This window comes from Physcomitrium patens, chromosome 6, assembly GCF_059467195.1.
Source record: "Physcomitrium patens ecotype Gransden chromosome 6, ASM5946719v1, whole genome shotgun sequence".
Lineage (NCBI taxonomy): Eukaryota > Viridiplantae > Streptophyta > Bryopsida > Funariales > Funariaceae > Physcomitrium > Physcomitrium patens.
This window is the reverse complement of record NC_143415.1, coordinates 13,278,315-13,300,849: the sequence shown is the minus strand read 5'-3', so window position 1 is coordinate 13,300,849 and position 22,535 is coordinate 13,278,315. Positions and strand designations below refer to the sequence as shown.

The window sequence follows — 22,535 nt, the reverse complement described above, 5'->3', positions numbered from 1 at the left end:
AAGGATGTATCAATCAAATAAAACTAATGATTAAATTCCAACTTCAAAACTATTCAAGTCTAAGATCATAAGTCAGGTTTATTGAATAATTAATTTCAAATTTTGCTTTATAGTTTTCATCTTTTTTTCGAAAATATGATTCCATATTAGATAATTTGAAGGTTTTTTTGGCTTACTTTTGATCTTTGTATGGAGAACATAAAACAATTTGTATTACAACAAATACGATTAGTATTTTGTGAGAAGAAAATCAATTAGTAACATTATATACTTCACAATTTTGACAACTTGAAACTAATATCAAGTAGAAGCATGTTGCATTCATCAACCAATTTTTCTATGATTAAAAATTGAAAAAAATATAGAAAAATAATTTTTTCTTTGTATTTTTTTTTAAATAATTTCTTAAATATTTTGGTAATTACATATTCATATTAAAGAATATTTTTTTAAAAAAAAATATTAAAGCATATAAATATTTCAATGATTTTTTTATAGAGAACAAAATTAAAAAATTAAATTTTTGTAATCATTTATTTAGAAAAAAATTCCAATTTTAGGCTTTATACCACCTTTTAATTTAAATATGGTATTTTAAAAATAATCATTGAATATATATAAATTGATAGAATTTTTTATTTTTTTTCTATTTATATGACATGAAAGGGATAAATTATCTTATCTTTTGCAAAAATAAATACTAAAAAATAAACATGTTAAAAAATTTGAACTAAATTATTAATAAATAAAATTTCAAATTTTTTAAAATTTTATTTAGACTCTTATTATTATATTTTACAATTTTGAATGTTTTTAATAAGTATGTTCATCCAAATTTCTATTAAAATGGGCCATTTTTATGTTCATTTGGTATGTGTTTGAGTGCATGGCTGTTTCAACTGCAATATCAATTTTAATGGCTATATAGAAGTTTGAAAAGGTAAAAAAATTAATGAATAAATATTCATGTGTGAATTACAAGTGGTTTGATTTCTTGTGATATTTTTCTATTGTGCAATATCTGATCATTTGATTTATTTATTTTTTTCATAAGAACAGTTTACTTACAACTTGTACTAATATATATGTATGCGGGATTTTATTATTATTAATATTGTTATTATTTAGTTGCAAAAAGAAACACGAAATGTGTGTGAATGTGTCATTAAGTGAATATAGAATGGCATTTTCTTTTTATTCATTTTTTTTTTATTCATTTTTTTTCTAATAGTTTAAAACATGTCAGGTCATTAATACGCTAAGACAAGTAATAAACTATCTAGTATCACAGGCATCTCTAATACTTTACATCAAATTTTGATATCAATAAAAAAATAAAAAAATAATCTTAGATTCTTAATGTTTTTCAAAAATGGATATTAATATTTTCGGAACTTAAATGAAAGCTTAAAAAATATTCCTAACAAGCAAGTTCATTAATTTTTTTTAAATATGAAAAATAATATTCAAGAAATAAATTATACTTGATTCATTCACATGTTATTATTATTTATTTTAAACCAATAATCAAATGTTAACTACTAGCTTGGAATATTCATTGGTTTCTACCATTCTTATAAATGAGCCACAAAGTATTACAAATCAAAAAAAATTAAAATAAAGTTAAAATGCATCAAGAAATTAATTAATATTTTTATTTTTTTACTTATTTTCTTGATCTTTTTAATTACATTTCGTAAGTTTTGGAAAAAAATTGTACAAAATTTAACTAATTTTCTTTCAACTTTTCTTGCAAAAGTATTGCTTCATGAAAATTAATGTTTGTGACATTAAATTTTGAATTTTTAATCTTTATATTGTGATAAATGATTATTCAAGTAATTTAGATGTAAATTCTTGATCAAAGTTATTATTGTTATTATTATTATTATTATATAATTAGTGTATGAATGAGTGAAGAAGGAGTTGAAAGAATAGTGGACAAATAAATTCATTGTCCAAACAACTGAATGGTGTGAAAGTGGAAATTTCTAGAGTAAAATGTGTGATTTATGAATGTTATATGAAACATCAAGTAATAATCATAAGCTGTCCTTTTCTTCAAGGCTGTTTCATGAATTTCAAATTGTAGCATCAATTTTGTTTTTTTTTTTAAAAAGAATAATTACTTAAACATAATTCACAATACTATTTGCATAAATAATTTAAGTGCAAGCATCAATCATATGAAAATTGAAAATTAAATTCGCCAATTTATTCTTTTAAAAATATTTGCATTTATCTGAATTGTATTATATGATTGTTGTGTGTATTAATTTACAAGTATAGATTTAGCTTTGAAAGTGACAAATTGGAATCTCTTCTTTTGTTTTGTTTTATTCTCTTTTTTAATTCTAATTGCCCTTGGATGTTAGTTGCATATATGTGTACACACATCTTTACGAAATTATACAAAAATTAAGCCTGCAACATAAAAACATTATATCTCATTAGTTGGTGGCAATGTAAATAACAATTGCACAGATTGATTGATTTCAGCTTCTTAATGTAGAAACGTGTACTTGACATTGTTTATCATATATATTCCACCAATTTTTTGAAAGAAAATCTTTCAAAAATAAATTTCTTAAAATTAAGATATATGTATATATATATATATATATATATATAGTACACATAGCACTACTTATAGAAAATTAGAAATTAAAATAGAGTAAAAACTTGTATGCATTCAGTAATGTCTTGTATCCATTTTATAATATTATTATTTTTGAACATGAATGGTATCTATCAAAGGAAAAAATATTCAAGTAATAATACTATAAAAAAAAAATCAATTATACACCTTAACTTAGATTTGTTTGCACAAGAGCAACTCTTCTTGGATTGTTTTGGTTTTAGGATTGTGCAATTTGGTTGAGAGTGCTTTGGAGATGTAGGAATTTGTCCACATTTTGCTTTGGACATTATGGGACTAATACTTGGTTTTGAATTGGTCATATTTGGTTTTGAATTCACCAATTTCTTCTTTGTATCAAAAATCTTAGAGAAGTAAGTTGTAAATGAGCCAACTTTACTTCCATAGGTTGGTTTTGGAGGATTTTTGCTTGGTCTATTTAAAGTGGGCATATCTTGTTGATCAATTGATTTTTTTACAACTCCTAATGATTGATTGCCTTGACTTTTTTGAATTTGAAATTTGGTGGATTTTAATGGCTTTTTGGATAATTTGTTTTCTAAATCTTTCACAACAGTTGACAAATTTGATTCAGCCAATTCTTTTGATGTAATTGCATCTTGTTTTGTTGAATAAGTGCTTGGGTTGCTAATAAGATTTGTATTAACAAATGCATTTTTATCATTTAAATTATTGACTTCAAATTCTTTGAGACATGCCAAGCCATGTAATTTTTTATCTTCAACGTAATTTCTTGATTTTTTCCCCTCTGTTTTTGTCATTCTAGACTAGTTATTGTTACAAGCTGTAAGTTTTATTTTGTTTGAAACTATAGTTTCTTTCATTTATATGAAGATATTCAAACACTCAGAATTGGTAACTATAATCTCCTCAAGTTTTTGAAATGCCCTGAAGAATAATGAAGTAAATTTACAGTCCACCAAACTAAATGACAACTCACAAAATTCTCACTTCCTTGTCTTGATTTAAGTTTAATGCTATCATACTCAATGTACTAACATATTAAAAGAAATAATCAATATATAAAATCTTTGTTGCAATTACCATGTTGAGTGGCAAAGAAACAAAAAAATGGCAAAAGGAAATTTATTTCATGTACAACTACAACATGATTGAAAGTTTATTATTAATATTAAAAAGATGAATTGAATATGAGATGATGCCTCTCTTCATGCTGTGAAAAGGCAAACACAAAACTCCCAACACATGACCTTTTAATATCTGATTTTGCTTAGAGCATCAGACCTTGTATTGTGATTCATCTAATGTAGAATAATACAGAGCTATAGCTTCTTTTATTTTATTTTTTATTTTATAATAAAAACTTCTTTTAAATGATAATAATAGTATAAAATTCTGTTTCATGACCACATTGATTTATTGCAGTAGAGGACTGGTAATTGTACAGTGATGTCTATGAAAGGCTGCTCAGTCCTCCTGCCCACAGAAGTAAATAATTAATTAAATAAATAAATCAATACGTGACTTATGATTTTGAACACAAGTATTGAATATCCCATCTGAACATGACCTAGTTAAGGCTCGTGATCATCCATGCTAATTAAAACCCTGTAGATTTGTGAGCCTCTTACAGCAGTATATATATATATATATATATATACGTATGTTTAAATATATCAATATAGTCCTTTGTGAATGCATGTATATATGAGTGTGTCCTTGCCACTGCATTGTAACGCCACTGGAAACCCCCCGTCCTTTGGACGCAGAATCGTATCGTGTAACTAGAAATATAAAATAAAATACAATGCGTATACCTATGTACATATACATATTCACCTGCAGTGAGAGTGAAGAAGGGGAAGGGGACGAAGAAGAAGACTAGAAGAAGAAGAAGGACGATGACGATGGTCATGGTCGCATTGCGGAAGCCCTAGCCAGCCAGCAATTTGTCTGTATTCCGCTTCGATTTCTCATGCACCTGAATCCGAACCAAGCAGATTACCTTTCCTCATTCTCAAACTATTTTATTATTGATTCTTCAGTGTAGTGCTGACTTTCTGCTCAGTCGATCGGCCCTGAGGGCAGGGGATGGTAGTGGAGACAGCGTGGGGAGGTTTTCTGCGGAGTAATCAGAGCGTTGCGTGACGTAGGGGGAGCACTACGGTGAAGAGGAACAGAAGGAGACGCATTCGGCGGATTGCAATTGGCAGTGGGATCCTCCTTGGTGGTTTTTGGATTAGGTTTTGATGTCCCTAGGGGACAGGGACTCCAGGAGCATGGCGACGGCCTTATGGCAGCCGCAGGAGGAAGGCTTGAAAGAGATTTGTGGATTGCTGGAGCAGTATCGATTGCCTACTGTGGACCAATCGCGCATCTGGCAGCAGCACCAGTCCTGCAGCCAGCTGCCGGACTTCAACAATTATCTCGCTTTCATCCTGTGCCGTGCTGAGGTGCGTTTTGGTTGTTTCCTTGTACTAGCTATTGTTTTCAGGTTGATTGAAATAGCAGAAATTTAGGTGGATTATAATTTAAAAGGGCGTGGACATGGTTGCAATAACTCGAATTCAACGACTGGCTCTCGGTTTGGTTCGAAATTGTAGACCTAGTAATGCCTTTGCTAGATCTTCCACTTTTGTGCGAATGTTGGTGCTAGAGAATTCCCTGTATGCGTCGACTTCTGGATTTTCTCTGAATCCTTTTTCATTTTCATCATCTTGTTTTATTGGCAGCACATTATGGTCATTCCGGTATGTTAATTATCAATGTGCTGCTCGTTTTGTAGCTTTATAGATGGAACTCTTCTTACGCTGCTCACTAGGAGTGTAGCCATCGTTTGTCCTAAGTTTTATAGGTTTATTCCTAGGCTTGCAAAATGCGGACTAAGGGTACAGCTTCATCTCGCTTTCTTAGTCTCTGTTATCATAACTTAACGTCAGAAGCGGACACTTTAGTACGCGAGCTTGACCAGCCTATTCAGTGAAGCCTCTGGACCGATCAGTTCGTATGGCTTGAACTTTAGGTTCCCATTCGAATTTCGTTTCGAATGACTTGGTAATCTGGGATGCCAAAAGTGATCACCACTCTTTGTAATTTCACATTTTGGGCTAGTCAGTTGGTAGGACACTCGATTTATCGCTGATAATTTCTGGAATTCTTTTCAATTTGATCGTGTGGACTACTTATGTTTACCTTGAAACTGTACATTCATCTACATTGTTCATGGTTCTCTCCTGTTTGCGGAGGCAAGGCTCACCCTAGGTAATTTTTGAGAAATAATAACCGGTTGTATTGGAAATCTGACATCATGTCTGTTGCAGGGAGATGCAGTCAATATTCGACAAGCAGCAGGGTTGCTGCTGAAGAATAATTTGAAAAGCAATTATCAGTTGATTCAACCTCCTCATCTGCAGTATATTAAAGCGGAAGTGCTCCCCTGTCTCGGATCTCCAGATTTTGGTGTACGAACAACTGTCGGCACTATAGTGAGTGTTGTGGTGCAGCATGAAGGTTTTCAGGGTTGGCCAGAAGTTTTTCAGGCTCTAGTTCAATGTCTAGACAGCAATGACTACAATCATATTGAGGGTGCGCTTGGTGCTCTTTTCAAGGTGTAGTCTCTTTCTTCAAAGTTGCAAACATTCGCGGTTACTCATCTGAAACTCTAAAACTTATTGTCTTCAGGTCCACAACTATCCAAGGAGGAGGTTTAGAATTAAGTACAAAGTTTGCTTGCTGTGGTACGATTGATGCCGACAAATGTGACGGGATGCTTTTTGTCGAAGTGGAAGTTTGAGACTAGAGATAGTCTTTCACAGTTGACGTGGTGACAGTACAGATTTCTGAGGATTTTCCCGAAATTCTTGATTCGGAGGTTTCAGGATTTGCAGACCGCCCTATTGCCATTTTCATTCCTAGATTGCTTCAGGTATGCATGCAAGTTACTGTTCCCTCTTACTCAAGTGTTTATCTTGAGCATTAGCATTTTCTGCTGTATAAATCATTGCTTTAAACTTGGTCATAATGCCTGCTACTCCTGACATAGTCTTGGATCCAGTTTTTCTCTTCAGAACATACGGTGTTGCGGAGGTTGGCCTTGGGCACTGTTAACCAATTTATCGTCCTTTTGCCCTCTGTAAGTTGGTTCTTTCTTGCTCTCATGGAGAATCACACGTGTACTGTGGCTGCTTAAGTAAATTCGAACATTGTAAAGATCTGGTGAACATTTACATAATGCGAAGTGCTTTGGTATTTACCTTTTTCTATTTTTTCTATGCTTTCTTTCTCTGGTTTGTGATTTTTGGCCTTGAGTTTTTGTACTAGATTTTTAATTAACTTCTACATTTTTTGCTCACAAGAAAAACTGTTTTTTGCAGGCACTTTTTATTAACATGCAGACTTATTTGCAAGGCTTGTTTTCATTAGCTAGTGATAGGTCTCCAGATGTTCGCAAATTGGTATTTATGAGATTTTACCTTCTTGTTTATCTTGAAAATAATAAGGTTTGAATGTAAAAGTAGTAGGGATCTCGTGTTTACTGTGTGCTGCTTCTTGCTGATATATTTTTTATATATACATGCATATGTTCTTATAAATTAACTAGTATGTGAGGAAAGGATAACCATCTGTTCATTGGAACCCACTCCCACACATGTTTTCTGATTCCTGTCTTTCTTGTCAAATTGATAGGTTTGTGCTGCTTTGGTACAATTGTTAGAAGTGCAGCCTAATGCTCTGCAGGTATGTGTACGCATTCTTCTAAGTCAAACGTGTGATCCAACTTCAGGTGGCATGTGTCTTTTTTGAAACTTAATTTTAGAAGACGAGGCAAGCATTGATTTTGGATAATACGGTAGGCTGATTGCGTGGTGCGCAATATTTGGTTGTCTCAAATGTGTACACGGGTGATAGTTTACCTCAGGTTTAAGATCTCTGGTTGCCAAGGTCCTCACTGCTAGTGCAATGTCATTTGTATAGTGATATATTTATTGGTGAGTGCAGCCTCACATGAGGAATGTGATTGAGTACATGCTTCAAGCTAATAAAGATCCTGATAGGGATGTTGCTTTGGAGGCTTGTGAGTTCTGGTACGTTGAGATATTTGCAAATACGGCTTCTTATAATACTCCAGTTCTTAGTTGTATTTTTTAGCGGGTCTTGTGTAACGCCATAACAAAGGACAGTGGCAATAGCCTTAGTAGTTGAGTCTTATTCGCCACTTGCATGTAACAATGTGTGGCTAATTTTAAGGTGCTCCTTGTAGGTCTGCATTTTGTGAAGCAAAGCTACCACCTGATATTCTGCGAGACTTTTTACCGCGTCTTATTGATGTACGTTAGTGTAATGCATTCTGCTCCGGTGTTGATATTTGTCTATCATGATATCATTTCGATCTTTATCCCAGTGAGAGCAAGCAGAAGGGTTGTGCGATGGGTGTGAGTCATCCAAAATCTTAGTTGCTGCATTAAATGTTATGTGGGCTTTTATTGTTAGAAGATCTTCTAATGGTTTATTTGTGGACCATATAGATTTTGTTGGACAACATGGCCTATGCAGAAGATGACGAAGCTTTGCAAGATGGGGATGTAAGTAACCGTGTGTACTTATTAGTGTCTCTTGTGGTGACTCTAATTTGGCGGAGTAGGTTGAGTTTTTGTGTTAAGATGTCCCATTAGCAATATTTCATCATTTATTGCCAGTTAAGTTAGCAGCTTTCACTCTTTTTTGCAGTGTTGTCTTCTAAGCTTTGTCAGTTTCGTTGTACGTCTTGCAGGAAGATGAGAATGCACCTGATAGAGAGCAGGTGCTGAGTGTTTCCCGATTCTGCAGGCCATAATGATCAAGCTATTGAATGATTTCAAGGTTTCATGAAATGTGATTCTTACTGCTGGTATAATGCTCTTCTATTAAAAGAGACATTCTGATACCTTATGCCTCCATTGCTGTGCTTGAGGCATTAACTGGTTAGTTTAATGCTTATCAGGATATTAAACCGAGGTTTCATCAATCGCGGACGATTGGGGGTGGTGATGGTGCTGAAGGAGAGGAGGTGAGATATTTCACTTAATCTTTCAAGTTCGTTTCTCCTTTTTTGTGGTTTCTGAATTTTTTGGGCCGTAATGCCCGTTCAATTATAGCAGAATGACCACAACCGTTGGTCCTTTTGCTGCGATAGTTGACAAGTTCAGGGAGTGATATCTGTAATAATTTCCGCCAATGGCACTTCGTGAATGCAGGACGATGACGACGAGGATATTATAAATTCCTGGAATTTACGGAAGTGTAGTGCTGCTGGACTTGATATATTGTCTACCATATTTGGAGACGAAATTCTCCCAGTTCTCATGCCTCTTGTTCAGGTACATATTTATACGATTTTTTTTGGTTTGTTCCAGTTCTGAAATTTGCAAGGTTACATCATCATGTTGCTTACAAGTGACTTCTGCTTTAGGTGAGATTGTCCGCAACAAAAGATTCGGCATGGGAAGAAAAGGAGGCTGCAATTTTAGCTCTAGGTGCTGTTGCAGAGGGTTGCATTTCAGGCCTGTCACCTCATCTAGCACAGGTTAGCCAAAATGAGCCTTGTTCTGGACTTATGCGCTGCAGAAGTAATGATTGAGCAGGATAGTTTTTGTTTCTGTGTCAAGATGACTGATGCTGCTTTTGTTCCATTTAGGAAGGTCACCTATCCTGCTTTTGACAAAATATGTAACTTGCATTTGTTTTCTCAGTTGGTTGGCAGTTAAGCTTGGTCGCTTATTGTGAATGTTTTTGCAACCGTTAAATTTCCTAGTTTTTTCTGGAGTGGTTTGTCATTGCACCTTCCTTGTAGTTTCCCATAATCTGTTCAGTACATATTTATGATATACCATTTTTAATTTTTGAATATTGAATTTTGTTGGCTCTGTCAGATTGTAGTATATCTTACATCATTCATGGAAGATGTACGACCCCTTGTGCGAAGTATATCATGTTGGACTCTTTCTCGCTACAGCGAATGGATTGTTAAGGTATTGTGAATTAAAACTAGCTGGTTTTTCGGCCAGGAAATGAATATTGTAGAAAGTGGAAGAAGTGACTGCCAATTGTAGGTAAGTGTCTGGTATCGTTCATATCTGATATTGTGGCTTTATTGAACTGTGTACAATCTCTTGTAAACTAGGTTGCACAGACTGCAGAGGGCCAGGTACAATTCGATGCAATTCTTACAGGGTTGCTGCGGCGAATCCTGGATCCTAACAAACGTGTCCAGGAGGCTGCATGCTCTGCATTTGCTACCCTTGGAGAGGTATTTGCTTCTCTTTGTTTCCGCTTTGTGGACTAGTTTTTGTTATTACTTATTTTTAGATTGCAAATACGTGTATTCAAAGAATGTCTGATTGTCCTCTCTGACAACATGATTATACAAGTTCGTGTTCATGTATTAGTTTCTTTGTCAATAAGTATGTCTATTCTCCTTGACAGTTTTACCGTTCATACCCTATTTTTCAGGAAGTCGCTGAAGATTTAGCTCCTCGGCTGGAACCCATACTGCAGCATCTCATGTATGCCTTTGGAACTTATCAGGTGCGGATTTCAAGTCAATTAAATCATAGCGTCGGAGTCTTCTCTTTTACCCAGTATTAGTGTGGAATGCTTTGTACATACTTTTAAAATTGGATTGCCCACGAGATTCCAAGGTGGTTACAAGCTATTTTAATACTATAAGTCTATGAAGCTTAATGATCTTACCAAGTAGTCCGTGATACGTTTATTAATCTACGATGCCCATCCTCGGTGTGTATGTCCGAGGAAGTACGCTATACTATTCCACTTCTCAATCTTTGATATAAAAACATAAATGTTGTTGCAGAGACGGAATTTGCGTATCCTATATGATGCCATTGGCACACTAGCCGATGCTGTAGGCAGTGAGCTCAACAACGTAAGCCGTCTCGTTTCTTTGCTTCGGTTTGGGTTGCGCCGTTGTGTTCAGCAAAGTATGGAATGTAACGAGGCTGTGACTATCCTTTAATTTTTTTTACATGAACCATTGTAATGTTTGGTTTGCAATGGTTGTCATATACACTCATGCTGTGTTTGCCTGCAGCCTAAATACCTTGAAATCTTGATGCCACCATTGATCTCCAAATGGCAACAGGTGCAAGACTATGACAAGGATTTATTTCCGCTACTTGAGTGCTTTACTTCAATAGCTCAGGTATGGTTCCAATGGTCAAACCTGGCTAATACAATACATTTGAACCACAAATTTTTGTAATTGTAGGTTAAATGTTTATCTGGATCATTGAGTTCTTCATTGTCCTATGATGTATAGATACGCCTACGGGATCAATGTCACTCCTTGCCTCTCTTTGAACCGGATATTTAAATGGAGCCCTATGGTTGACATGGTTCTTTTGTTCATGGTGTCTACCTCAATTGTATCTGACCATTGGTCTTTGCTACAGTATAATTTTCAACCAACGCTCACGTCAATGCATGATCTTGTCAGGCACTTGGTCCTGGTTTCTCTCATTATGCTGAACCCGTGTTTATGAGGTGTATCAATCTCATTCGTACACATGGAGTTGCCAAGGTATGAGTGAGATGTTTATCTGTACTTTTTCAAAAGTACCTAGACCTTGCTAATAGTTGAAATATATATTTTTGAATTTGCTGAAGTTCTGACGTGTGTCTATTAAGTACGGATTTTGAAGAACTTGTCGGAAATTCATGATGGCTCTTGTCTAAGCAGTGTGTGGATTCTATTTGATGCAGGCTGATCCTTTGAGGGCAGGCGTAAATTACGACAAAGAATTCATAGTTTGCTCCTTAGATTTGCTATCCGGTCTCGCTGAAGGCCTTGGCAGCTCCATTGAGAGCTTGGTAAGGAATTGCAGTTAACTTGGCGGATAATTACAGTTGTCCAAGTGTCTGGTGGCAGTGTGCTTAGTCTGTGTTCATATCTACTAGAGTCAGCTATTTCGTTTATTGTTTACTTGTAGTAGTAGGAGGTGAGTCGTGGAATGTCTTACATTTTGCTAAAGCTTTTGGTGTTCCACATGGTGTAGGTATCAAGAAGTGATCTTCGGGACCTTCTACTACAATGCTGTGCTGATGAAGCCCCCGATGTACGTCAGAGTGCTCTGGCCCTCTTGGGTGATCTCGTCAAGGTATAAAGTGAATACCACAGAACTTCTATTATGGTTTATGTCAAACTAAATATGTGTTCTCGCGATTTTCTAATTTCCTGAAATGTCACCTCAACAGCGTCATTCGTGCTCACTTACTTTTTTATCAATGGGAAAATATATTCGTGCTCATGTATTCATATTTATGCTGATGAAGTCACTGTCTTTGATAATCTATAGGCTTGCGCTGTACATCTGCAACCTCGACTTGCAGAATTTCTCAACTTAGCTGCCAATCAGCTGGTAAGTAACACCATTTGGAGCTGTCACAAATGACTGCCCATCATAGTCTATCTATGGCTTCTTTAGTCTCTTTTTAGTCTCTTCTTTACTCATTCGTCTTTTCTTATGCGTGGCAGGGACATTGTGTAAAGGAAAATGTTTCAGTTGCAAATAATGCATGCTGGGCTATTGGTGAAGTGGCCATCAAGGTTAGTCTTGTTTTGTATCTTTTAATTCCTTATTGTTGTACGGTTGGGATTTTCAATCTCTGAAATACTTTCGGCAAATACACATACAAGGTTTCTCCAATTACTCTTCTTCTTTGTTTGTCAGTCGTTATTCCGTTAATGATTAGTGTATCTTCTTTTCATATCTAGATAGTTGGTTTATGTTTTAATATCATGCCTCGATCCTTACGAGTTGTTCACAATGGCTAACAATGCAGGTCAGGAAAGAGATTGCACCTATTGTGTTGAATGTCGTCTCTTCGCTGGTGCCCATCCTTTCCAACGCTGAGGTAGGCTTAATCATTCGCCTTTTGTTGGTCCAGGAATTGAGGTTGATTTTATGCATGAGACTAAAATGTCTTCTGTATATGCACTGCAAATACTTAATTTAATTGCACGTATGTGCAGGGTCTAAACAAGTCTCTCTTGGAGAACAGTGCAATTACCTTAGGAAGATTGGGATGGGTTTGTCCTGAACTTGTTGCTCCTCACATGGAGCATTTCATGCAACCCTGGTGCCGCGCTCTGTGCACGTAAGGCCCTGTTTTTAAACTTGGTTTTCAATTTTATAGTCTGAATGTTATCAATGAGACAGGCTTTACTTTGGAGTAACTTCATTAGGTTCCTTCCCTGCTTACATTACTACTGAGATATGCTGTAGATCTAAGTGAATGCGATTTTGTTATAATAATTAGAAACTTGCTCAACCTCTTATATTTTGGTATCTAATTTGTTTGTTTTTTAATATAAGATTTCAAACACTCACTTTTTTTCTCTTCACAGGATACGAGATGATTTTGAGAAGGAAGATGCTTTTCGAGGATTGTGTGCTATGGTATTTACCATGCTGATTCATTTTAGACAGTATCGTGGGTGCAGCCTTAAAAGTGTGGTTTTTAAGTCCTGTGTGAAAGGAATGAGTCAGTATGGTGTTTTCCATCGTGTTTTCCATCATGTGTCCTATAACTATAGTAAGTTATCTCATGAGATTATATTAAAATCACTAACATACAGACTGACCGATTTGTGGGACGGGTTTAGGTTCGACTGAATCCGGGTGGTGCTGTGAACTCATTTGTATCAATGTGTGACGCTATCGGTAGTTGGCATGTAAGCACGACTACTCGTTTCGTCCTTCAGCTAATTATTATGTGCTAATTCAATTTTGCAAGTTTTACAATTTTCTTTGATCTCTGATTCTAGAGGTTATTATTGTGGTTCAGTCAGCTGTTCCACCAGTTCCCATGATAACATTGGCATGGCGGATTGGTTTCAACAGTGCAAGTGTTTTATCTGTCTATTTACATCTTTTGTGATTGTAACGCAGGAGATCCGGAGCACAGAGCTATCTTCAGAAATCGCACAAGTTTTACATGGGTACAAACAGGTATGTTCGTTAACTTTCCTTGTTTTGTGGGTTATATTGAACCTTAAGACTTTTTGCATTTATAGGATTCCTTATAAATGGATCGATCTGACATATAATGTTTTTTGTGCAGATGCTATCTCAATCCAGCTCATGGGAACAATATTTTGGAGCCTTGGATGGCACACTGCGTGAAAAGTTGGTGAAAACGTATGCTCTTTGAGAATGGCATTCAGTTTATTGGGTCTCCTATTCATTCGGAGGCATAGATTGCGCAAATCCTGCGCCACATGTCCCACTTACGGTTATCGCACACTTGGATGCTCGTGGTTCATTCAAGTGCGGTTGTCCCGTCAAGAATTCGTTAATAGTGAGGGAGTAGAGATCTGCCCTAGTTTACAAGCACTCGATTCGATGTGGTTTGCAATTTTACTTAAGCTGACCCTCATTCTCTAGTGCTCGTTGCTTAGTGGTATGTCTTAAAGGATCTTACATAGCCACCCCTTCGACAGTGATTTCAGGACCTCTACTTCAGATTAATATTTGGGCTCCGTGGGCACACTACCAGAACTTCGTATCTGATGCACTGTTACTAAGTAAAGTGCTAACCAGATCCTGTTGGTGCTGATATTGTAGCTTTAACTTTGGAGCTATAGCAATTCCGAGACCTTTTGCTTGCTAGTCATTATCCTTGACGGGGTGTTAGGGTTTTTGTAACAAGTAGGTGACATGCCACCTCAAGCAGTTTAAGTGTAAGTGAGGAGAAGAACAAGAGGAGGCTTTAGTGTCGTTGCGGCTGGCTTCGGCCGCATAAGTTTATTCGATGGAAGTATTTTGAGTTGTATTGTTCTAGTCTGACAATTTGATGTAGCAGTTATAGATGTGGGGTGCTATCCTGTTCGTGAACATTGTACCATTTGCAGATGGTTTTAGTTATATTTGACCACTGCTCATGTAGAAGGTTGAGGAGGAGCCCTTCCAAGTTTTAGCTATGTGATGTGCTATAGCTCTAGCTGATGTGAAGAGTTCCGTCCTGAGGTTGACATTTTGTTGAACATGTCCAGTTTATCATTCTGTCAATGTGCGCTTTTGCTCCATTGGTTATTCTAATCACTGTAGTGTTCGCAGATTGTCGATGCTTTGTACTCTTGCGCTTCGATTTGAGAGTTAAGAAATGGTTCGTGCTGATTGGTTGAATTTCCTATACGTGTTGTATATTTGACCATTTTGTTGATACGATAAAATTAATCGTCTTGTGCTTCATGTATGTAAAATACAACGTGCCTTATTGATAAGCATTTGACAATGTGCAAAGGAATAGAATGGCAAATCAATGGTCTGGTTTATTTCTCATCTGAGAAATGTTGGAACCGTGAAAGTTGAAATCTTAAATCAGAAAAACTTTATGCAGCACGTTTGGGGTTACGACAGTCCAAAATGAGATGACTCTCACATCTTACTGTTTTAGTTGATATTCAAGGTGTTCACATCGATACCGACAGGATGCACACTGTTAACTGCAGCCTCATCGAAACGGTCCCCATCCTGCAACAGCGGCTTCATCAGATCTTTGGTTCCTTCCTTCAGCATCTCCACAACGTCTTGCATGGACGGTCTCTCTTCAGGTAAAATTTCTGCACATAGTGCTGCAACCTGCCAAAGCAGACTTGCCCGTTAGCAAGAGCAGTGTAAAGTATTATAATGAAACCATTTAATCCATGTGAAGAATGCGCCTATTAAGTACCTGGGCTAGTTTGTTGAGATGGTCCTTGTCAAATTTGCCCTCCAGCTTAGCATCAACCAAGTCATGAATTTTTCCTTGCAATATTAATGGCCGAGCCCAATTCATGATTGCTTGCTTTTCTCCGCTTACTCGTTCGATAGGCTTCCTCCCACTAATGAGCTCCATCAGCAGAACACCAAAACTGTAGACATCACAGGCCTCTGTGACTTTTCCTGCAACGGTCTTTGGAGCAGTGCATCCGGAGATGCCCTTCTGAGCCGAAGAATTGGGAATGAGCTTTGCCAAGCCGAAATCGGCCACCAAGGCGTTTAGGTTTTCGTCCATGAGAATGTTGCTCGCTTTGATACCACGGTGGACGATTTGTGGCGTGGCATAATGGTGCAAGTAGCTGTGCATCAGAACAGGGATTTAGATCAGTTAAACGTCAAGTGCTGTGCTATTGATTTCAAGATTGAGGATTGAGGTCGGATTCTCTTACGCAAGGCCTTCTGCGGAGCCAACTGCAATTTTCATCCTTTGGTCCCAGTCTAAGGCGGAGTCGGCAGCGAGGTGGCCATGTAAGTGCGAGTAGAGGCTCAAGTTTGGCATGTACTCATACACGATCAAGCGTTCCTGGCCTTCTGCGCAGTAACCCAACAGGCTTAGGAGGTTCTTGTGTCGTACTCGACCGAGAATTTCAATTTCGACAGCAAATTCTCTTTCTGCTTTCGTGCTCCATACTTTCAACCTTTTTACTGCAATCTGCACCAAGAGCACACCGTCGATTAAGGACTCAATACGTGAATGATTTTCTGGCACAATAAATCATGCTGCGTTCGCAGGAAGCCGTAACTGCACTTTCTTCCAACACAGTAATCCAAAAGCAGCAAAAAGCTAATCAAGTGTGTTCAATGGTAATCAAGTGTTTTTCAAGTCTGGCTTACTTGGTCGCCACTCGCAAGTTGACCCCAGTAGACGCTACCAATAGTCCCTTCTCCAAGTTTGTTGTCATAGTTGAAGTTGTTAGTGGCCGCATGCAACTCTCGTAATGAAAACCTACGCCATGTTCCAGGTTTCTTGCCGTCCGCAGGTCTGCACAGACTGTTCAATCTACCGTTTAGAATTTGCCTTATCATTGTTTTGAGATTGCAATAATTTCAATACTCACTGTTTGCAATTACAGTTCTCAGGACTGTGCGAAGGATTTCGTCTATGGATAATGCTGATGAGAAAGAGGGTTATGTCACTAATTAGGTGCATGACAGTCCTGCAAGTCTCGCCGTTTCAATGAACCGAAAAGATCCAACCTGAGGGACAATCTTGCTGCCCAGGTAGTTTTGTCGTTGGCAACAGCGGTAGCCATCATGCAAGGAACGGGTTGATGTCACCTGCAACTTCTATTCATTGTCCAGGAAAGTTGAGGTGAAAAGGCTGACGCTAGAATTCTTAACTCAGATCCCGTTTTCTATTGCGTTTGAATTCTTTTGCCTACGTATCTCCACCAGCCATGCGCATTATTCTCCAGTCTTTCAAGTTTTTCCACCAAGTATGCAGCTATGCAATATCTTACGATGCAACCTAGTATTTGATTCTACCCAATAAACTAGATTCTGTGTAGGAAGTTGATTCTAGAATCAGTAGTGGTTTTCTAGATTCACTGCGCATGCATTGTTCACAAATGCTCTCTGATCATGAAGGGCACAGAAATGACGAACGCAGATAGTTTTGCAGCTCTATGACCAGTTTTCAACGATACTAATCTTCTACTTTATATCTCCAGGTTCTTACTTGTTATCAGCAGCCCTGTAGCACCAATACTTCGCCCACTGTATCCGCATCTTCCTCCTTAGATATCAGCTGCACCATAGCTTGGCGGCTCACACCACTTGAAGCACAGCAGTCGAACTCGCAGTATAGCGAATTCATGCGCGGCTAGTCACGAACGCTGTTGAAGGCATTAGAAGGCAGCGATGGGATAGGTTTGTAAGATGCTATAAGTCTTCTCTTGCACATGGGTATCCGAGATGGTGGACTACCTCACATGGTATTGCTGAAAAGCCAATCACCCTCCAATACATTCACAGTCTGACAGGGGGAGTGGTGGAACGTGTGCAGCTTTCTGGCATGCAGTGGCAGGCAATAATGAAGGGTACTCCAGCTGGTATTAGGTAACATGAATCTCGGTGGGTCTCTGGCACTGATGCTTCAGACTCCCATCGCTTACTGTTTTGTGTCAGTGAGGCAGACGCCGGTTATAAGAAATGTCAGAAATCTTGACATCCTCCATGGATAACGACGTGCCTGCACGACTTGGACAATTTCAATGCAAGAAGGAAGGAACCATTAGCAACATAATGTGCATGCTTAGCTCCATATTATGATACTCCAACGATAATTTTTCATTTCTGATTTATTATGTGTGACTGACATGCATGGAAGATTCTTTTTCTATTTTAATCCTGTGGTGTTTATTACAGATCCGACTTTGGAGCTTTGAATGAGCAGGGTCACAATGTTCGCAGCCTACCTTGACACCCACGTCCACATTGTGGGTATTACTCATACACTACAGTAGTGCACTTACACTACAATTGAGGTACTGACGAAGTAAATGGACGTTTGAATTCTTTTAGTTTCCTGCTGCACATGCTCACTTAATGAATTTCAGGTACGAAGCATGTTACTGAATCTGTAATTCTACGCTGTTGAAGAAAATAGACAACGTGACCAACAATAAGTAGGATCACCTCCGCAGAGTATTTAGTCGAGAATCACAGCTTTGAAAAGTCACGAGAAGAGTCAAATGTGAATTTCAATTTAACTCACACTAAGATCTATCTCATACTTCTGTCTAAATGTCGAAATGATGCAAGGAAGTCGGGGATCAGGATCACTAAGATCCATGAGAAGGTTGTTTTCATGTCCGGATCATGAATTGAAGTCTTAACTGGTTGAGAAGATATACAGATTCCACTTAATTCATCACTTCATGAAACAAGTGAAATCTCAAATTTAGACTGAAATTACTACCGCTACCACTAGGTTGAAGTTATCAAGTGCAGTGCAGCTCTGGTCATCAGAAACTACTCTTTCGAACAGAAATATGAAAAGATATTACATAGAACCGACAAGTAGCGTCTTTTAAAATACTGCTGATGGTAATCTTTGCACAGATGAAGGCATATGCTTCGCTTGCAACCTGCTTAAGAGCATTTCTTAGCTCCTCAATTCAAGCAACACGAACCTCCTGGATGTTGAGCGGCCCCAAAAATATTCGTTGCTTCCTTGCCTACACTTCTTGCATCTCTTCTTTCATGTATCTTTGCAACTTGAACCATGAAAAAAGCTCAGGAGAAAAGCCTAAACCTTATTATCACTCACCACTTACACTCACCATAAGTTAACAATTAGCATTGTGTAACAATTCATTTATCATGCTTGAAATCCTGTATTGGTTCACACTACATTTTGTACACTACCCTCACACTAAAGCTCCGAAGTTGGACGTCTTTGGTCTGACCAATACGGTTTGTTTACATGATTACCTGCCCCTCAGCAGCGGGCTTCCACATCGACAAAGACAAATCATCACTGACGCAAATTCCAATAGAATGTTGACAAGCCAGGTTAATGTTTGTTGGTCAGTTCTGAAGCAATGTACTCACAAAAACAGAAATGCCAGTTGAAAGTAATCACGAACTTATATTACTGCATTTAAGGACTCACCAAAAGAAATGCCTACTCCAACTTTGAGAGAAATTAACCTAAACCTGCCACATAGAATCCACGAACTCGTTAAACCAGAGAAGGAGACAATTTACATTAGAGAGCAGATACTGCACAAGATTACTTCAGAGAGTTGCGCAATCCTATTGAAATCAAGGCTTTTTGATTGTTGCTGATGAGAGAGGAATTTACCTAGACTTTTAAACAATAAATTATATATATATATATATATATTCTCCCTCGTAAGTATATCAACACCAAATTACACTTATTTTCGAATCCTCAAACAAAATTTCCCAACATTCAGGCAGCCTTGTAAATCTCCCACATGAGAAGCGACAAACAAGCATGCACCTAGAAAATTCACTATACATTTACCACCTCTTCAATGAATGGCTTTGCACGTCAATTTCCCAGTCTCGCTTGTCCTCTTCACAGAAACCGTTTTGGCGAACTTGTCAAAATCCACATACTCTGGAGTGTCACTACAACTGCGCAAACAAGAAATCCTCTCAGCTACACTTGCATACTGAAGTCTGGAGAGACTTCTCAAGAAGCCTGACATAGTCCAGTGCAATTCATATATGACAGAAAATTGACCACATCCGAGCATTTTCTGTAGAAAATTAATGGGAATAGCCCATCAGAAGGAAAGGATAGTAACAGAATGGACAGGAACACAATCATGTACCCCCATCCCTAGCTCCACAAACCAGTCAAACTTGGTGTCCGAATTCAATGATTTCCTAGGAAGCGTGATGACTGGCACAAATTAGTAAGATCTCAGTACAAAGCCGTATGCTTTAATTATGACGAAATGTCCGTTGCAGCAGTTACCTTAGGGTTTTTGTATTGAGCAGTGTAAAAACTCCTCTTTCAGAACTTACATATTCACGATAAAAACACGAAAGTCGTTATTAACAAGATGATGATCACCAAATTGAAGTAAAGAAGTACCAGAAATTAATTGCTCAATTGCTGGGTACGCAAAAGGAGCAGCAAATTAACCACGTCCTTCAATTTTATCCATCGGAAACAACAGTAAAACTGTGCTGCCCAAGCTTATGGATGTAAGCACTGCAACGCCATAACCTGAGGTGCTGTACCATCAGCCACAACACCCAGCTTCCAAAGTATTTCACAGTGGCGTGAAAATGCATTCCGACAAGGATACATGAGAACCACTCTTCAGAACACAAAAAACACCCGTCAGCATAACATTGAGGTGTCTTCCAAGACACTGCGCTTTTGTTAGAACATTGCTTCACCAGAGAAGGCATTAAGATAAAGGTAATTGTTCTCATTATCACAAAGATGCGGATATCAGAGAGAGATAGAGAACAGCAAATTCATGAGTAGAATATAAACTGTAGACATTAACAATAGTCCAGAGCGAACTGTACAATGACATGCAATGCAAGTTAGGCAAGCCAATAATGTATATCATCAGGACGTTCAACTTCATGGAACAAACTAATGAAATAATCTTCTTGTAATGGTGATTCTCACACCTGACTTGAACGCATGCGCTCTTCCAGTACGCTCAGCCACATCTTCGTCAGAAGTTGCAGGCACTTCCTTTTGCTGCACCCTCCCTTCGGACCCACTTGCAGTGGAGGTCTTAGCAGATGAAAGCTTTAGTTCCTTCACAATTGGTGTAATATCCCCAACTTTACAGTCCACACTTCGATGCTGGATGTGGAGTTCTTCAGAGGTAAAAGCTGTGACTATGGAAGACACGATCTCTTAATAGATCTAGTCCAAAGGAGAAAAGATAAAGAGAAAAACCCAGAATAGACATCTCTTTCTCCTGCAGATGATCTAGTGCTCGTAATACAGTTGCACGAATCATTCCAACCTCATCACAAAGTTATGTAGTGATTTTATACCATGCTCTCATAACGAAACACGAACATTTAAGTGTGTCGAGACTCACCCTGGTGATGAGTTTTATGACAAGAAGTAAGGTAAGAAGAGACTGAGAGGTTACTCCAAGGACTTGTGTCCTGAATGGCTTGCGAATATCCGCAAGCTAGAGGCTAATTGACGACAGAAACTTGATATTTAATTCTCAACTAATACAATGCAAGATGATTGGAGCTAGCTAACCTCTAACACCTGCGTAGTTACTGAAGTTATAGAACCTCCTGACAACGGAAACTACGAAATATTCGAAGCTGCTCTTTCTTCTCTAGATCTGAATAACCTCAACTTTAACTGATATCTGAACTCGGGTTCAACTCAGCATGTTACTGGTAATTGTAACAATTTTTCTACTTTAGGGGAGTGCAACGGTAGCATTGACACAGCAAAAGAACAAAGTCACCCAATTTTGGGACAAGGAATTGTTCACTTTACTCTCCCTTCCGATGAAATAAAGAGTATATCCCGTGTTTTGTACATGCTTGGTCTAAAGAAATACCTACTATTGATTGGATCTTTCATTGACTGAGGCATGACAGCGTATTTTGATGAACAGAAATGCATTGTATTTAGCAAGAACAACAAAAAGATCATAGTTGAGGGTGTATGCAACAAGAAAAATGGACTGTATCAATTGGCGGCTCACAATTTGGAAATTATAGCTGTAGCAGCACATGCTGAAATTGACACAGACAAACTTTGGCTCTTCCGCCTAAGGCACATCAGCTTTGACCCTCTGCATGAATGAACGTCAAAAGGTGTGGCAATTGGCATTCCTTACATTCCTATGGACAAAGAAACTTGCTCTAGTTGTCAAATTGAAAAACAATATTGAGAAACTTTTCCAGGCATGAGTATAATTCAAGCAATAGAATACCTATAATTACTATATATGGATCTATGCGGACCCATGCCGGTTACATCCATGGGTGGATTTAACTATTGCATCCTCATCATTGTCAATGATTATAGCCGCTTCATTTGGATATGCTTCTTCAGTGAAAAATCTGCAACCTTCAGTCATTTCAAAACTTTTAAACTAATGGTTTAATTGCAGCTGAACAAAAAGATCAAATAGATCAGATCCGACCGTGCAGGTGAATTCTTATCAATGAATTCACCCAACTTTGCCAAGTCACTTGAATGCGTCATTAACTCACTAACTGTAAGACTCCCAAATAGAATGGAGTCGCAGAAAGAGCCAACCAAAAACTTATTGAAACATCGAGGTGCATGGTCCTACAAGCACAGACTCCAAAGTATTTATTATACAAAATCAATAAATACAGCAGCCTTTATTATAAATCGGTCTCCTACAACCGTCCTTCAAGTAACACCATTTCAATGACCATTTGGACACAAATCTTATTTATCTTTTTTTCGTATGCATGGATCCTGCATCTATGTTTCGATTGATAAAAAAAATAAAAAAAATAAAAAAAATCATGATAAGTTAGATGCCAAATGCAAGTTAGAACTATTAGTCGGCTATGACAATCAGCCTAAAAGATACTGAATCTGGTCATCCATTGACCATAAGATCATTATATCTAGAAAC

The 22,535-nt window shown here is 37.6% G+C and overlaps 3 protein-coding genes and 1 long non-coding RNA gene across 10 annotated transcripts; 1 reads left to right on the top strand and 3 right to left on the bottom strand.

The window, feature by feature from the left end:
- Positions 1-2,189: 2,189 nt before the first annotated feature.
- Positions 2,190-2,945, bottom strand: LOC141045496 (uncharacterized). The gene is made up of 2 exons (XR_012217662.2): positions 2,807-2,945; positions 2,190-2,424 (listed from the first exon to the last, which is right to left on the bottom strand). It is a non-coding gene; the product is annotated as an uncharacterized LOC141045496 (long non-coding RNA).
- A 1,544-nt stretch (positions 2,946-4,489) lies between these two features.
- Positions 4,490-14,715, top strand: LOC112283172 (transportin-1). 2 transcript variants are annotated; one of them, XM_024521567.3, is made up of 29 exons: positions 4,490-5,073; positions 5,941-6,228; positions 6,456-6,545; positions 6,675-6,752; positions 6,994-7,074; positions 7,307-7,357; positions 7,619-7,704; positions 7,881-7,947; positions 8,146-8,202; positions 8,391-8,420; positions 8,601-8,666; positions 8,854-8,976; positions 9,069-9,182; positions 9,529-9,627; positions 9,780-9,905; positions 10,109-10,183; positions 10,470-10,541; positions 10,758-10,817; positions 11,112-11,195; positions 11,378-11,485; positions 11,671-11,772; positions 11,971-12,033; positions 12,150-12,221; positions 12,458-12,529; positions 12,648-12,772; positions 13,023-13,074; positions 13,281-13,349; positions 13,567-13,626; positions 13,739-14,715. In XM_024521567.3, the coding sequence occupies exons 1-29, from the start codon at positions 4,870-4,872 to the stop codon at positions 13,826-13,828; spliced, it is 2,664 nt and encodes an 887-aa protein (XP_024377335.1). In that variant the 5' UTR covers positions 4,490-4,869; the 3' UTR covers positions 13,829-14,715. The 2 variants fall into 2 exon arrangements, with proteins under 2 accessions (XP_024377335.1, XP_024377334.1); XM_024521566.3 differs by having other exon boundaries at positions 4,515-5,073; positions 10,707-10,817.
- Positions 14,716-14,980: 265 nt separating this feature from the next.
- Positions 14,981-17,284, bottom strand: LOC112283173 (PTI1-like tyrosine-protein kinase At3g15890). Of its 6 annotated transcripts, none has more exons than XM_024521569.3 (6): positions 17,117-17,284; positions 16,636-16,816; positions 16,273-16,429; positions 15,828-16,090; positions 15,350-15,737; positions 14,981-15,258 (listed from the first exon to the last, which is right to left on the bottom strand). In XM_024521569.3, the coding sequence occupies exons 2-6, from the start codon at positions 16,692-16,694 to the stop codon at positions 15,070-15,072; spliced, it is 1,056 nt and encodes a 351-aa protein (XP_024377337.1). In that variant the 5' UTR covers positions 16,695-16,816; positions 17,117-17,284; the 3' UTR covers positions 14,981-15,069. The 6 variants fall into 6 exon arrangements, with proteins under 6 accessions (XP_024377337.1, XP_090107461.1, XP_024377338.1 ...); XM_090251335.1 differs by having other exon boundaries at positions 16,273-16,420; XM_024521570.3 differs by having other exon boundaries at positions 16,636-16,725.
- An 803-nt stretch (positions 17,285-18,087) lies between these two features.
- On the bottom strand, positions 18,088-21,751 carry LOC149989167 (uncharacterized). Its single transcript, XM_090251572.1, has 7 exons — positions 21,676-21,751; positions 21,199-21,251; positions 20,991-21,093; positions 20,566-20,781; positions 20,012-20,240; positions 19,436-19,545; positions 18,088-19,098 (listed from the first exon to the last, which is right to left on the bottom strand). Exons 1-5 carry the CDS (start codon positions 21,749-21,751, stop codon positions 20,077-20,079), a joined length of 612 nt encoding a protein of 203 aa, XP_090107698.1. The 3' UTR covers positions 18,088-19,098; positions 19,436-19,545; positions 20,012-20,076.
- Positions 21,752-22,535: the final 784 nt, after the last annotated feature.

Coding starts and splice junctions, on each gene's coding strand:
- LOC112283172 (XM_024521566.3), top strand. CDS start 4,870: ATGTCCCTAGGGGACAGGGACTCCAGGAGCATGGCGACGGCCTTATGG. Junction 5,074..5,940: donor TCATCCTGTGCCGTGCTGAG/GTGCGTTTTGGT, acceptor TGTCTGTTGCAG/GGAGATGCAGTCAATATTCG. Junction 10,818..11,111: donor GCTTTACTTCAATAGCTCAG/GTATGGTTCCAA, acceptor TGATCTTGTCAG/GCACTTGGTCCTGGTTTCTC.
- LOC112283173 (XM_024521569.3), bottom strand. CDS start 16,694: ATGATGGCTACCGCTGTTGCCAACGACAAAACTACCTGGGCAGCAAGA. Junction 16,430..16,635: donor GCAGCAAGATTGTCCCTCAG/GTTGGATCTTTT, acceptor TAGATTGAACAG/TCTGTGCAGACCTGCGGACG. Junction 16,091..16,272: donor AACTTGCGAGTGGCGACCAA/GTAAGCCAGACT, acceptor CTCTTGGTGCAG/ATTGCAGTAAAAAGGTTGAA.
- LOC149989167 (XM_090251572.1), bottom strand. CDS start 21,751: ATGCCAATTGCCACACCTTTTGACGTTCATTCATGCAGAGGGTCAAAG. Junction 21,094..21,198: donor GTAGTTTCCGTTGTCAGGAG/GTTCTATAACTT, acceptor GTCGTCAATTAG/CCTCTAGCTTGCGGATATTC. Junction 20,782..20,990: donor TCATAAAACTCATCACCAGG/GTGAGTCTCGAC, acceptor TGTCTTCCATAG/TCACAGCTTTTACCTCTGAA.